Below are 15,359 nucleotides of genomic sequence, written 5' to 3' on the forward strand. Positions count from 1 at the left end.
CTTCCCGCCAAAAACCAATCAACCAGACCTGACCTTCCCCGCCAGCATCTATCCAGCGCCAAATCCTCCCCAACTTCTCTCTCTCTGTCATACAGATCCGCATCGACCATGGCTTCCGATTCATCTCCGGGCAACATCAATGGCGGTAAATTTCCTTCTCTCTACCGTGGAATACCTTTAGAACAGTTTACGTTATACTTTTAAAGTTCTTAAAAAAGTAGATTGATTTTAGTTCTCTCTCATATCAGGTCCATCATCACCTGATGACATAATTTCGAGCCCAATTGGGAACACGCTGTCATCCCCTGGAGATAGCACTCGCCGAAAGCGAGGTCGCCGCTCCACTTCTGCATATGCCACCCCGCCGCCGCCTGCAAGCTCTCGTTTCGCCACTCCCGAGGCCACCCCAACCCTATCCAGCACAAATCCACGCCGAGGCAGGAGGAGAGTATCTACTGCTACCCCCACTGGTGCTGCAGCTACGCCTTCCTCCACCGATGACGGCCCACCTTCTTCTGAAGCCGGTGACGCTGATGATGCTGATGAAACCCCGCCAATGTATGTCTGGGGAACTAACATAAGCGTTCAAGATGTGAATGCAGCAATTTTAAGGTTTTTGAGGCATTTTCGCGAAAACCCTTCTCAAACTGAAGGGAAATACATGAGGGCTATCAATTATGTAATTGAAATTGAAGGGGATTCACTTGATGTTGATGCACATCACGTGTTTGATTATGATAGCGATCTTTATACCAAAATGGTTAGGTACCCTCTTGAAGTTCTTGCAATTTTTGATATTGTGTTGATGGATATGGTTAGTAGAATCAACCCTTTGTTCGAAAAGCATATACAAGCAAGGATTTTCAACCTAAAGGTCTCCACTTCAATGAGAAGTCTCAATCCATCTGGTCAGTTTTCTTTTCTTTCTTTTTTTTTTTTTAATTACGTTTCAAGTTTTCTTACAAACAGCTAAGACTGAATTGGTGATTTTTTTGGTTCATTAGATATTGAAAAGATGGTGTCGTTGAAGGGAATGATTATTAGATGTAGTTCAATTATACCTGAGATCAGGGAAGCAATTTTTAGATGCCTTGTATGCGGCTACTACTCTGATCCTGTTGTTGTGGACAGAGGTAAGTGATGGCAATGTTATTCCAGTTCACGCCCTAGTTACCTAGAAAATGTAGAATATCATGGATGAACGATGATATTGAACTCTACTATTTTTTTTTCCATCTTTTGGACGTTGTGGGTGCTGACAGGAAGGATTAATGAGCCTTTGATTTGTGGGAAGCAAGAATGTCTTGCCAGAAATTCCATGACCCTTGTTCATAATAGATGCAGGTAATGCACTAATACACTTCGTTTCATTTGTTTACTTCTGGATGCCGTACTTATCTGAATTAGAATACAATACTTCTAGTTCGATGTAATGCTGGCCAGGAATCACTGGTCCTTTTGCCATTGCTGCTACCATCGATATATCCTATCATTATCCATGTTGCACGTTTTTTTTGTGTCCTCATCTTCCTCCTGGTGGTATGTTGATCTGCATATCACTGTTTCTGACAATTCCTGACCATTGAAAATGAACTCTCTTGTCTGTAGACGTTGTTTGATGACCACTTGCCTGCTTATCCGTTTCCTTTGTAGCATAGGGCATAGCATTCATTTTGCTATGTCAGTGGCCTAATTTGATGATTTAAGACTCACCTTATGCTTGTCAAAGATGCTTGATTTCATGTAGAGAATGTTTTGGAATTAGATTCATTTTGAAAAGTAGTGGTGCCATTTAAAAATTCAGATAATATGTGAAATTCCAATTGAGAGGCAAGGAAATTGAATGCAAAAGCTAACTCATGCTTTTTATAGCATAAGCTGAATATATCTTCTAATAGACATATAAACCATGTTTCTTCAGATATTGTACTTGGAAAAGCCTAAGCAAATCCTAATCTAATTCAGGTCAATTAAAACGTCATTTACTTGTAATGCTTTGGAAAACAGGTTTGCTGATAAACAGATTGTAAGACTCCAGGAGACACCTGATGAGATCCCAGAGGGAGGAACACCTCACACGGTAAGCTTGTTGATGCATGACAAGCTGGTAGATGCTGGGAAGCCTGGTGACAGGGTTGAGGTAAGATCATCATATGTAAAATTCTTTGCCCTTTTAAGATATGAAAGTTATTTGTCATGTCTCTTTTGACTTCTTCTATCATTTCTGATTTATGGGATTCATGCTTTTCAGGTAACAGGAATTTACAGGGCTATGACTGTCAGAATTGGGCCAACACAGAGAACTGTGAAATCACTGTTTAAGGCAAGAAATCATTTTGTGCTTGACTTCCTGAATTAATTTGAAAACTTGGAGAGAGCTTAACTTTGAATTACTTTAACTATTTCAAATGTGGCCAAGAAGTTAATTACAATTTATGGTTGATATTGTCTTGGTCTCAGACATACATTGACTGTCTTCACCTGAAGAAGACTGACAAGTCAAGAATGCAAGCAGAAGATCCCATGGAAACTGAAAATGGCACTGCTAGAAGTGATGAAGACACTGTTGACTATGACAATAAGGTAGTTAACGTGTTTCTTTCTTTGTTAACTATCGAATTTTATTACCAATATTTTCCTAAAAAATCTTCTAATTGAATTGCAGGTGGAAAAGTTAAAGCAACTTTCTCAGCTGCCTGATATATATGAACGGTTAACAAGATCTTTGGCACCAAACATATGGGAGTTGGAAGATGTAAAAAAGGGACTTCTTTGCCAGGTACATTCAGTGAAAAATCAGTTGAGTGGTGAGAAAGATATCAGTTGCTGATACTGATTTTATTTATAATGATATTGAGGATCCTGCCTTGTGTGTAGCTTTTTGGTGGAAATGCATTGACATTACCATCTGGGGCAAGCTTCCGTGGCGACATTAACATTCTTCTAGTTGGTGATCCGGGAACCAGTAAATCCCAGCTTCTTCAGTACATTCACAAGCTGTCTCCTCGTGGAATCTATACAAGTGGACGAGGAAGCTCAGCCGTTGGACTAACAGCTTATGTTACCAAAGATCCCGAGACTGGTGAAACTGTATGACATGTATTCTATTGATTTATCAGTTTGCAATGCAACATGGGGAACTTGGATTTGATTTCAGTGATGATTGTAGGTTCTCGAAAGTGGAGCCTTGGTTTTGAGTGACAGAGGAATTTGCTGTATTGATGAATTTGATAAAATGTCTGATAATGCAAGGAGCATGTTACATGAGGTAAGTCCCAAGTTATACTCCTTTACTTTATATAGGTGAAAATGGAGCTTGAAATCTGGAATTCTTTTGTTACTTCATGGTTGCATGAACTGAATTGTTGAATCGCGTATTTGGCTCCAACCTTTGCAGGTGATGGAGCAACAAACAGTTTCGATAGCCAAGGCGGGAATTATTGCTTCACTAAATGCTAGAACTTCAGTTTTGGCTTGTGCAAATCCAATTGGTTCACGTTATAATCCTCGTTTGTCGGTGATTGATAACATACATCTTCCTCCTACCCTGTTGTCTAGGTGAGATTCTGAGATCTAGTGCTCCAAGGATATAACCTTCAAACATGGGTGAATTTGGTATTATGATGAAAAATGCTTCTTAGTATATGCTCTTGTAGGACTCTTACATAAATTAAGTCTAGTAGAAAATATAGGCCTTTTACTGAGGACACTGGTGAAAATACCTTTTGTTTGTAATTCATTTTTTTCCACTGTTTATTAGACTCAGACTTCCTCCAGAACACCCTGACCAATCACTCATTGTTCCAGGTTTGATCTCATCTACTTAATTCTTGACAAAGCAGATGAGCAGATAGACAGGCGTCTTGCAAAGCACATTGTTGCACTACACTTTGAAAATCCTGAGGTTCCTTTTTTTTTTTTTTTATCTTTAACTATGTAATTTTGTTGACTTTATAACCATTTCTGGAAAATCCTTTATGTTCATTTGCCAATTTTCATTTTCTTGCAGATTTTGCAGGAGGACATCATCGACCTTCCAACTTTAACTGCTTTCATGAGCTATGCAAGAAAAAATATACATCCTCAACTTTCTGATGAAGCTGCTGAAGAGTTGACTAGAGGTTATGTTGAGATGAGAAGAAGGGGAAATTTTCCAGGCAGTAGCAAGAAGGTAAATTATGAGGTTTTTATTCTTTTCTTTTATTGCTTTTGGTTGTTGTAGTCTATCTATTGGTACCTTTCGATATTCATAATTAGGTTTTCAGAAGTAAAATTTTTCTTATTCCTGGAGAAGTCATTGTAGTCTCTTTAAGTTATTTGGATGTTTCACTCACAAAATTACATTCAATTGTAGTATGATGGCTTTAATATGTTCCTAAACATGGAGTTTTGTCGTGATATATCGTCTTAAAATTTGTTCTGTCTTTCTGCCTGCAAATGTTTTTCAAAGAACCAGTAAATAGTTCTCGGGTATAAGCTTTGTGGAGTTACTTGGCTTTTATCTTCTTCAGGTCATAACAGCAACGCCAAGACAAATTGAGAGTTTGATACGCCTGAGTGAGGCTTTGGCTAGGATTCGATTCTCTGAATGGGTGTGTATGCTTTTGCCAAGTGACCTTGCAGGCACATTGAGGAAATAAATAATTTACAGTAATTATTTTCCCATGCACATAGGTCGAAAAGCAGGATGTGATGGAGGCGTTCCGGCTTCTTGAAGTTGCGCTGCAGCAGTCCGCAACAGATCATTCTACTGGTTTGTTTCTTCTATTGTCCAATTTTTTTAAACTTTTACTAGCTGATGTACTCCTTGGCTCCACTTTGACATTTTCCTGATTATGTCTATTGTGGCCAAATTTGTGATTTCTTGAATAGGAACCATTGACATGGATCTAATCACAACTGGAGTTTCTGCAAGTGAGCGGATGAGAAGAGAGAATTTAGTATCAACCACCCGCAACATAATAATGGAGAAAATGCAAATAGGTGGATCCTCAACCCGCCTGCTGGAGGTACGAGTACAACTAGTTTTCCAAGTCTACTTGGTCTTTTAGCTTTCACAACATATTCAGAAGCTGATTTATGCTGAAAATCTGTAATTAGTTACTGGAAGAGTTGAAGAAGCAAAATTCTGGTGCTGAAGTTCACCTCAATGATGTAAATGTCTTTCCCCACTCTTTACCCCTCTGTTTGTCTCTTTCATGCACGCAGTAAAATAGTCCACAATGGCACTAACAATATCTATTGCCGTGTTCTTGTTGCATCAGCTGCGGAATGCTCTAGCCACTCTTGCAAGTGAAGGTTTCGTTGTTGTCCATGGTGACAGTGTGAAAAGAATATGATTAAACCTTAACCGGTACGGGACACTTGCTAAAATAGTTTCAGATTTTGAGTTAAGTATACATGGCACCGAAAGTTGACGCAAGAGTTTCCATTTTCGGGTCTACATGAATGTTTATCAGGAGGAGCTAGAATGTTACTGGCAGGCCATGCACTTGGTGCTGGGAAGCGGTTTTGATTATATGCCTAGAGTCTCTTGCAGCTCGTAAACTCGTTGTGCTGTTCGGAATGGCCAGCATCTTGCATTCATCATAAAGTCGTTTTGTTCTGCTGACATGGAGCTTCGACCTCCTAATCTGTATCGGGGCATGTGATATTAGTTGGACAGTGATGTCGCGCGTTAAATGAAAATCTTGAAAGAGATTCTGAAAAGCTGCTGTGATGAAGAGAGTCATCCATATTGTAAATTATATAAATTCTTTGCTAGACACCGGGAAGGATGCAAATGCGAGATCAATGAAGATGAATTGACTTGAGCAGTAATGCCTTGATCCTTAGAATTTGAGTTACTCCGTCGTGTCGTACGGGTGCTTATTATTCTTCACCAGTTCTTATTTTCCTTTTTTTTTTTTGTTCTTTTTTTCCTGGAGAACGCTATAGCTTAAAAAATTTCATGAAAGAAGTCCTGAAATATTAGCAATCTCACCGGTGGCCTCCGCGATTATGTAAATCAGAAAGGGGGTAATTGTAATTAATCCCTTTTTATGCCCATAATTGACAACGGACAGTTTCTTCGTGTTGTTTTACCCCCAGCTAATTCTTTAATTGCATCTTATTGATTCTTTTGGTCCCTAATTAACCTTAGCTAATATCATCTTTAGATTAACGATGAAAAGTTGATAAGATCAAATTTAATACGTACTTCCATGTGATGTCAGGCAAGAGGATTACAAAAAACATTTAAATTGTAATAAATAAGTATAATTATGATACAGTTAGAAGATCTAATAGTTGCAACGTGTAATTTTTTTTATTCAAATTTTGATCCTTGTAAACAAAAATGGCATTGAGCCTTTCCACCTAAGCTCTTGGGACCTGAAGTGTAAAAAAAGTAAAATAAGATTATAATGGATAAAAATTGTTTTTTTCCCTTTTGTAGGAAAAAGTTTAGAAGAAGAGGAATGGCATACCATTTCAAACGCTGAAAGTTCAAATTTATGTGTATCTCCATGAGATGTTAGGGAAGAGGAAAATGGTTAGACAAAGGTCATTTAAATTGTAATAAATAAGTATAATGACGATAAAGTTAGAAAATCTAATAGTCACAACATGTAATTTTTTTTATTCAAATTTTGATCCTTATAGACAATTGCAATTGAGCCTTTTCACCAAAGCCCTTAGGACCCCTAATGTAAATGTGAAAAAAAAAAAATTGGATTTTTTTCTTTTTGTAGGAAAAAAGTTTAGAAGGAGAAGACCGTTATATTGTTATGTCATTTTCAAGGGCATAGCAAACTATCAATGTATTTTTTTCAAAAAATTATAGTAATTTTTACATATTCCATATAAATAAAACTTATAATGATTCTTACATATTTTCTAATAATGAAAGATTTATAATGGATTTTAAATGAATTTTGGGGCGGGGATGGGGTGAACAAGCCTTATTAATGTACTTGGCCAAAAAAAAAGGGGGAATTGACATCACTAATGAACAATGAAGATAAGCCTGTTGTTTCTCAAGAACCTGAAGTAGATGGCTGTTCTTATGCATTATTTGATTAGAATAGAGACCCCTCTTATCTTTTGTCTCCAAAGCTTTAACAACCCCGTGTTACCACCAACCTACCAATCAACAGACTAACTTTTTCTTCAATTTATGTGTGTCTGTGCCTAACTAATCTTTTCATGTTGGAAGAGGATGACTTCTTAGCAATCCCCCTTTCCCACTTACTCGAAATTTTTTTAGGGGTAGGGGGCCTTTCACGTAATACCCAAATACTACTATCTATCACTCTGCTGGGATTACGATTTTGTGTATTGTACATTTTCGAAACACACAAAAATTTTGATGCAACATATTCCTTATCAGCCAAAAAGGCCAAAAACCAGCCTTTTGCTTGAAATAATAATTGGAAGGAACCTCAAAAAAAAAACTTCAGATTCACAACTGCACAAGATTAGCAGCATCAAGCATCAACATCATCCAGTAATAATAAATACTAGATACCTATCTCTGCTGATTGAAAGAATTTGAGACTCAGAATTTCTCAAATTTAGCAATAGCAAGCATCAGTACCTGTTGATTACACTAATAAATAATAGTAGCTAGCATAATATCACCACGGATGTTTTCCAACGTAACTAGTTAGTTTTACAAACCAGTAAATGTCTCCAAATAAAAGCTGCAAACACAGGTCGAAACAGGGATACCCCAATCTACAAATATCAAATGCACACCTTACAAAAAAAAGTAGCAAAAAAAAAAACAGAGAATTCTGCTGCATCAACTCTTCTAGCAGCTGCTTTCTCTCATCTTCTTGATACTGCACCAAGTGAAACCCTGCAGAACATTGATGAAGCTTTGTTTAACGATTCAACAACTTGAAAAGTAAGTCAATTGTGTGACGAAAAATGGAAAGCAAGGCAAGAAAATCACACGATTGCGAAACAAATTATCACGTCCAGAGGTCAACAGCAACTTCATCCTCCACGTCCAAATTAGGCTCCTTGGCATTCACAATCTTGGATACCATCAAATCATCGAATCCCATATCAATCCTCGAGTGTTGCTTCAACAGTTGTTGCTCCGACTCATCCTCGCTAACTGAATCATCTCCCATGAACTTCTTCCATAGTTTCTGATCAGCAGTTTTTTTCGATTCTGCCATTGAAATGTTTGCCTCTTGATCATCTTGGTCCATGCCACAAGCTCCATCATCCGTGGACTTTGTTGTGGTTTTAGAGCTTTGTGGTAGAATCACTCTTCTTCTCTTCATGGTCTGAAGGATTTCAAGTTCTGGTTCTTCCTCCATACGCTGAATTATCTTCTCAACTAAGGCGGGGTTGAATATTCTAGCTAAGACCTTGATCAATGCTTTTGACTTAGCCTCCATTCTTTTCACATTTTTCTTGAAGATAGCTATGCTACTTTCAAGTTTCCCCATATGATATTTTGATCTTGTGATGTCTTTCTTCAATGCATTCATGTGATCTTCAAAAATTTCCAGCCCTGCCTCCATTGAAGGCCTCGTAGCCGTTACGTGTTGTTCCCTCGGTCCTCGTCTTTTCCTGATTGTTGGATCTTCATCATTTCGCCTTTTAATGTTCATTAGCAAATGTTCCTGCCCTCTCTGAAACCATTTATTCTCGTATTCATATTGCCTCAGTCCAATCTTCCTGAATCCCTGTTAAGTTTAAAAAGCAAACAATCAGAAATTAGTGGGGGAGGATCCCAGTTGTTGTTGAATTCGAGTCTCAACAAGGAATTTATTTGACATTCAAACTGCAAACACAAAGCATGAGCAAAAGTAGCAAGCATAAGTACAAGAAAAAGGCATTTACCTAGGTTCATGAGTTGTGATAGACATAACAAATTCTTGCAGAGACTTTCTAATGATGATAAAAAAATTATCTAAAGAATACGATATCCATGCTATGAAAAAGGATTTACTCTAAAGGGTATGCAATAATCTGAAATGCATAAACTCACATAGTTGTTGAGTTGGTAGATGAAGCTTGAGAAATTGCTGTGCTTGAAATATTTTGGTAGAACCTCTGCAGCAAATTTGAGATGGTCCAGGACTATTAGGCTGGTACCTTCAGAATTCCATGAAATCATGTTGTTTGTCTTTGTATCCTCCACCATTTGAAAGGTCTTCATCAAGAAGGGGGGCGGAGTGAAACCACGCACTCCCTTCATGAATTCCATCTTCTCTGAGGCCTGCTTGGAGGGTGGCGAAGATGGCCTAACAATCCTACCATTTCCGGCTATTCCTCCACCACGTACTTCCATTGTATCTTGACGAGTTGTTTTGCATTCCATGAGGTAGTAGTCAAGACTGTTTTTAAGTTTGAAGATGTTCAAATGGGCTAAACAAACTGCCGCTGCTTGCAGTGGCTGTTCTTAAGTAAAATTCCATCAAAAAAGTTAGTCCCCCTCTGGTGAAATCATGACTCTCAATTCACTATCTTTCAATTACCAACCTTAGCAAGAATGAGTCTAATATTGTTCTATTACTGCCTTATTCACCAAGAATATATTCCTTTTGCAACTTATTTCGTAAAGAAAGCACAATCTGATTTTTATCTTCATATTTGAGTGGCCTTGATTGTTCACCTAAGAATCAAAATGGGGGGAAGGACAACATCATTTTTAAAGCATGTTTCTGGTGTCCTTGTACTTCAAAATGAGTTGTTAATAGAAGCTGCATTAGTGTACTCTAGGCTTATATAGATCAGCAATCTACCTCGTCTACTTTTCTTTTCTTTTCAAGTATTATTCGAAACCAAGTGACCAGGATGTAGCTACGATTTGTGCCATAACCGGCCTTGTTCCTTAACGTGTCATGTAAATTAACTTTGATGCTGTTACAAGATTGAAACATTTTGGAATCTGAGGGGAAACAAATTGAAAAAAGAAAGGAGACATATTGTATGAATTTTGATCCATCTAGTCATTATTTAGTTTTAAGGATGAATTAGTTGTCTTTTTCATAATCCAAGGCACATCGATGTACAATTAGGACAAGGAGGAAGGATGATAAGTGAAACTCTTGTTATTTGTTTTGGCAAATGAGTACAACTTCTGTTAGTGTGACAGAAAAAACTGCGGAAGATTAACAAACATTTCTGTATAGGAAAAGATATAAAATCATTTATCCGTTTACAGTGATTACCTCCATTCCTAATTGATAATGAGAGATAATCATAGTTAACTTAAGAATTTGGCCCATTTTCCAGAAAATCTTGTTTCAGAATATTTATTGCAGTGAGGAACAAACCTTGCATTTGGAACATTTTCTTGTTTGTCAATTGGGAGCTTTTACAACAGTAGTAAAGCAACAGATAGAAACATAAGGATTTTTCAATTGAAAACAACTTAGTTCCTCAAAAGAGACCATATGATGCTTGCAACTACAGTGCAATACCTCTTTCCACATAGGATACAAGTGCAAGCTTAGTAGCTTTAACACTTGAAGTAAAGTTCTGGTTTCATTTACTGGTGTTATTGTGATGAAAAATAAAACCCAGACTAGATTGTAAATAAACTAATGGAAGAAAATTTGTTCCAAATAAAAGACACTTTGAAACCATGTTTAGAGGTCATTGCTGAGTTCAAACCTTTGTAGTAGCAAGGCATCCAAACAAACTAGAAAGAAATGTAGTTCAATTGATCAAGACATCTTTTACCTTTAAAACACACTGAAGTAATACAGGTCTCAAGAAGTCTGACAAAATCAGTAATGAATGAATTGAAATAGTTTGATGGACAAAAGAAAAAAAAAAAGAAAAAGAAAGATAGAATAAAAGTTGGACATCATCTGATATCCATAGAGGGAATTGCTCCTGAACTGGTTTTGCAAGAGCTATGGCAATCCAGTGAAACACCATGATGAGGTACCTGACATAGAATAGTAGATAAATGTGATTAAGAGATACTGATATCTCAATTGTGAAAAAGAAATTACAGGTCCAGGTAATACCAGTAAAATCAACTCTTGGACTCCTAACTCCTGGCTTTGTTACCTATCCCTTTGGCAAACTCATTCCAATCTGCCGGTCCTTCAATCAAATCCTCCAAAGGGATGACATCATTTTGCTGAAGCTTTGCTTTTTTTTCTTCAGGCACGTTCTCATAGCTTATATCATCCATTAGCTGCTTCTCTAGCAATGAGTATACTGCAGTATAGAAATCAGGAAATATTCCATGAAAACAGTACAATTCTCCTCCTCCTAAACAGCAGTGCTCAAGTCAACATTTGAAAATGTCTTTCCCGTACCCGATTGTGCCCTAGGAGAGTTTTCCCGGCTTCCATAAGATGTTTCCCCTTCATTTAGGAGCTCTACTGAGCTCTCAATGTTTTGTCTTCCACCTGATTCCTGTTCATTTGCAGTATCATTGCTCTGCAGTTTTTTTTTTCTTATCAGAAGTTCATGGATCGTATGCTTCAGCATATTTTGTAGCTTGGATGTAATACACTGGGCTTGTTTCTCAAGGATTTTCATTTCTTTCTCTAAATTTTCTTCCACGTCTTTCAGTTTCATTGTTTCCACCTTCAACGCATCATGTTCTTGCATTAGACTTTCAAATTTCTTTTGCTCTCCAGACAAACTCAATTGTCCTTTAGTTTCTAATGGCTTACATAGATGTGCATTTTGAGTTCCTTGAATTCTTCTCTTAATTTTCTTTAGCCAACTCTTCTTCCCTTTTTGAAACCACGCATTTTGAAATTCCAATCTATCCCAATTGATCTTTCTGAACCCCTAAAATGTTATAACAGCACCAATTAGTTATGTCTCATTCTTTTCTAATTTCAAAATTCTAGTTATTCATCCCATGTCACTAAAGGAAAAATAGATTGATAAAGAAAGAACCATGATATTAGATCACACGGCAACAGCAAAGAGGAGATTTTATAAGATATGCAGAATATGATACCTCACATACATTTATACTAATACTGGTAGGCAAGTTCATTTGGTATTCAAGTTTTCTTGCTTTGATTTGCAACTTATGCATTACAGTGCACATAAGAAGAGCGAGAACTCTTAATATAACAGTAAAAAGTGCCACTTCAGAAGGAAACAATTCGCAAAAGTCACATACACTAGGCAAAACATTATTAAATAATCAAAGAAATCTACATAAATATGAGAAAATAGGAGACAATGCAAGTGGTATGATTGAAAGATACTCACGTATGTGTTGAGTTGGCAAATGAAGCTCGAAAAGTTGTTGTGCCTGAAGTATTTTCCAAGAACCTCAGCAGCAAACCTGTGAGGATCCCACACAACGAAGCTGGTGCCACTGGAACTCCAGGATATGATGGAATCTGTCTCAGGGTTCTTCACTATGTCATAAACCTTGAACAAGAAGGGAGGTGGGGCTCTCACCCATGAGGATGAAGAGGATGCACCATTAGCATAACCTTCTTTCGCAAGGGGAGTTGCAGAAACTGTAGCAGCAGCTGTAACAATAGCATTGCTACTACTTTCACTAACATCAGTTCCCATTGGTATTGTTGGATTCATTCTCTCTTCCTCATTCTCACCGTTTTTCAGCTCATATTTGGTAGAGTTTGTTGCCTCACTTGTCTCCTGGTTTGCTTCCATAATTGGCAAGCAGATTTCTTTGTTCTGTTGGGGAAAAAAAATTACAAATATCTTTTCATAATAAAAACTGTAGCAACTTGGCAACTTGACATTTGCTAATGGTAACCAATCCAATTCTCCAAGATGAACCTCTAAAAGCTTCCGAAACAAAGCTTTTGTTTTGAATGCCAAACATGCACTAGTTACTATACCATTTTCTCATCCCCAATTCTATGTGAAATGTTTTGATGCATCAGAAGACTGTAACTCACCTCATATTCCTTGTACATCACACCATATTCACTTGTTACTCTATCTTGGTAAAAAAGCAGTACTAGTTGTCCTTCATATTCCGTTTTTCATCGTGATATTCCAAATGTACATGGATAATCAGTCTGCTGTTTGGTTGTAAAAGCTACACTTTGTTCAATGATTATATATTAAAGTTCTATTTCTTCCGTGATCTAAACCGCCAAAAAGTTCTAAAATAGGTACACAGAATTTTGCTTTTTTTAAATTACTTATTTATGAAGTATTATTATTATTATTCTTTTTCCTTTCGTGGGGATGGGGGGAGGGGTGGTAGGGGCAAGATAGAAGCCCCATTCTTGATATACGGGATATATTGTATAATTATTTAGTGCTATTGCGTGTAACCCAAGAGGACAATATGATTAACCAAATTGAATTGAACAAAAACATTTTGTCTTCTGTTAGTGAACTTAATGCTTAATAGCCGTATTATCCCATTCTTTAACAATAGATACTAGTACCCTAGGGGAGAAATGTTCCTGGAGTAGAACGACATTCCCATCCAACTGTTGCAATTTCAACAAATTTATAGATAACAGATGTCTTGACTTTTCAACAACCTTCACCTTCACTAAGTTGAGGCTAACTTACGAGAGATGACTCGTTCTTTTTTGCCCCAATCAATAATCGTAGCCTTCTCTTATCTATATAGCTTATGGTCATTTGAATTCTCCTGCATAGGACCCGGACTTGGAAAAGCAACGCATCATGCACGCATCGAGTATAATAAGCAAGCAAAAACATGAAACCAATTAAACGGAAACAATAACGCCGTTTAGTCAATATATCTCTTGGTAAAAACACCTGCTTTGTTGCCTTTTGGTTCCTCCGCTGCTTTTGTAACAAACCAAGGAGATTACGTACCCCCTATAAACCAACATTTAGATTTAACACCAAGACTAGCTGCAAAATTGTGATCTCTAATGCCTTTGTTCCAAAACAATTGACACCAAGTTGCTTAAGACAATTGGGAGAAAAATTTGAGATAGATTAATTGCAAAATTTCCATCAAAGGCTGTAGAGTAAATGAAAGCAGAAAATGAAGCCTTGCTCCCTCAAAGGTTACTGGAGTCCCTGCCAAAAATGAAACACCTTATCCAATCTGATACAACCAATGCCCTTGTACGCCAACTGACTTGCTTGCTGACAATTCAAAAATAGTAACCAAATGAATCATAAGTATAACAGTACGTGGACATGTATCAATTGCAAGATCTTGCAAGTTCAAAAGACCTTATAGTAGGTGAAATGAAGAGGAATTGAGTAGCAAACCTTGCATAAACTGAGTACCAGAGCCACTGGGTGCTTTGCCCAATTGAAACCCAATCTCCTGGAAGCTGGGCAGCTGTTTGTTCACCTCCTAAAGGAGCAAATTGTCCAACATGCCGGTACCTGAAACAAGCATCAAAGTACATTGCACAAGTAAGAAATCTACAAGCTGCTCATGCAACAACCCTTCAACTTTTCAATAGATTTCTATCTTTGCCAACTCTATACAGACAAAGTTTTTTCCTCTGATCCAAGTATTCATCCTCATATGGCGTTTCTTAAGAATCTCTTATCATCTGGTAGAATAAACTGCCTCCAAACAAGCTAACATTCTCAAATTGCATCCGAAAAGAAGAATTTTTAATCTCCAACTTCATCTTATTCTCCAAATTGCATTAGTAGGTGTCAGGAGAGTGGAACTGTTAATGAGTGGGGATGCAGAAGATATCTAACTAAAGGTTCCCCTGATACTTGAAAGGGCGAAAACGATGGCGTCCTTCTCCCCTGAACCTAAGAGGACCTTCTGGATTTGTCTTAACCTCCTTCATCCGATTAAAACAATTGGCAAGATAGACACCTTGCTGAGATGCAACCTGTAAAAATATCCTAAAAAAATATTGCTTCCTGTAACTCGCATGATACGATTGACCAAATTTGGACATCATAGTTAACAAACCTAGGCAGTTGCAGGAAGATTCTTCATCTGAGAATCAACTTGGGAGAGAGCCGATTTAAATTCTTCAATGTTCACCTCAATGGATTCTTTTACATCATTCCCTTTTGAATCTTTCAAAAGATCAACTAGACTATGCATCTGCTTATTTTTCAAATATAGTTCCAGCTGAGGATATCTCTCACATATGTCATCAAGGACTTCTTGAAATTCTTTGACCGTAAGAGCACCAGAGTTGTCCTTGTTCGTCTTTTGAAATATGGCTGCAACATCCTCCTGATGAATTGGCAAAAAGACACTGATAGCAAAAAGACTAAGAGAGTTCTTATCTATCTTTTAAAAATAGGTGAGACGTAGGTTGTATTCATTTGTTCGATAAATACAAATACTAATTTGGAAATAGTGACAAAAGTATCCGTAAAACACTAAATATCGGATCGTAAGCCAAATTCAATAAGTTTACACAAATTAGTGGGTTAATTCCACATTCTACCCCTTTAACCATACCTAAATT

The 15,359-nt window shown here is 37.3% G+C and overlaps 4 protein-coding genes across 5 annotated transcripts; 1 reads left to right on the forward strand and 3 right to left on the reverse strand.

Moving 5' to 3' along the window:
- On the forward strand, positions 1–6,083 carry LOC140036749 (DNA replication licensing factor MCM4-like). The gene is made up of 19 exons (XM_072079300.1): positions 1–145; positions 249–908; positions 1,005–1,133; positions 1,263–1,344; positions 2,008–2,140; positions 2,252–2,323; positions 2,461–2,583; positions 2,666–2,779; positions 2,878–3,090; positions 3,170–3,268; positions 3,398–3,558; positions 3,808–3,904; positions 4,010–4,171; positions 4,512–4,592; positions 4,675–4,753; positions 4,873–5,009; positions 5,101–5,154; positions 5,265–5,353; positions 5,460–6,083. Exons 1-18 carry the CDS (start codon positions 109–111, stop codon positions 5,337–5,339), a joined length of 2,508 nt encoding a protein of 835 aa, XP_071935401.1. The 5' UTR covers positions 1–108; the 3' UTR covers positions 5,340–5,353; positions 5,460–6,083.
- Positions 6,084–7,955: 1,872 nt separating this feature from the next.
- Positions 7,956–9,292, reverse strand: LOC113728645 (heat stress transcription factor A-7a-like). The gene is made up of 2 exons (XM_027253029.2): positions 9,053–9,292; positions 7,956–8,684 (listed from the first exon to the last, which is right to left on the reverse strand). The coding sequence occupies exons 1-2, from the start codon at positions 9,290–9,292 to the stop codon at positions 7,956–7,958; spliced, it is 969 nt and encodes a 322-aa protein (XP_027108830.2).
- Positions 9,293–10,865: 1,573 nt separating this feature from the next.
- LOC140036130 (uncharacterized) lies at positions 10,866–12,612 on the reverse strand. Its single transcript, XM_072077416.1, has 4 exons — positions 12,262–12,612; positions 11,280–11,763; positions 11,026–11,178; positions 10,866–10,900 (listed from the first exon to the last, which is right to left on the reverse strand). The coding sequence occupies exons 1-4, from the start codon at positions 12,610–12,612 to the stop codon at positions 10,866–10,868; spliced, it is 1,023 nt and encodes a 340-aa protein (XP_071933517.1).
- A 1,191-nt stretch (positions 12,613–13,803) lies between these two features.
- Positions 13,804–14,951, reverse strand: LOC113731233 (external alternative NAD(P)H-ubiquinone oxidoreductase B2, mitochondrial-like). Of its 2 annotated transcripts, XM_072079303.1 has the most exons (4): positions 14,849–14,924; positions 14,644–14,765; positions 14,176–14,295; positions 13,804–14,046 (listed from the first exon to the last, which is right to left on the reverse strand). In XM_072079303.1, the coding sequence occupies exons 2-4, from the start codon at positions 14,718–14,720 to the stop codon at positions 13,959–13,961; spliced, it is 285 nt and encodes a 94-aa protein (XP_071935404.1). In that variant the 5' UTR covers positions 14,721–14,765; positions 14,849–14,924; the 3' UTR covers positions 13,804–13,958. The 2 variants fall into 2 exon arrangements, with proteins under 2 accessions (XP_071935404.1, XP_071935403.1); XM_072079302.1 differs by having other exon boundaries at positions 14,644–14,951.
- Positions 14,952–15,359: the final 408 nt, after the last annotated feature.

Source organism: Coffea arabica, chromosome 2e (genome assembly GCF_036785885.1).
Source record: "Coffea arabica cultivar ET-39 chromosome 2e, Coffea Arabica ET-39 HiFi, whole genome shotgun sequence".
In the NCBI taxonomy this organism is placed as follows: Eukaryota; Viridiplantae; Streptophyta; class Magnoliopsida; order Gentianales; family Rubiaceae; genus Coffea; species Coffea arabica.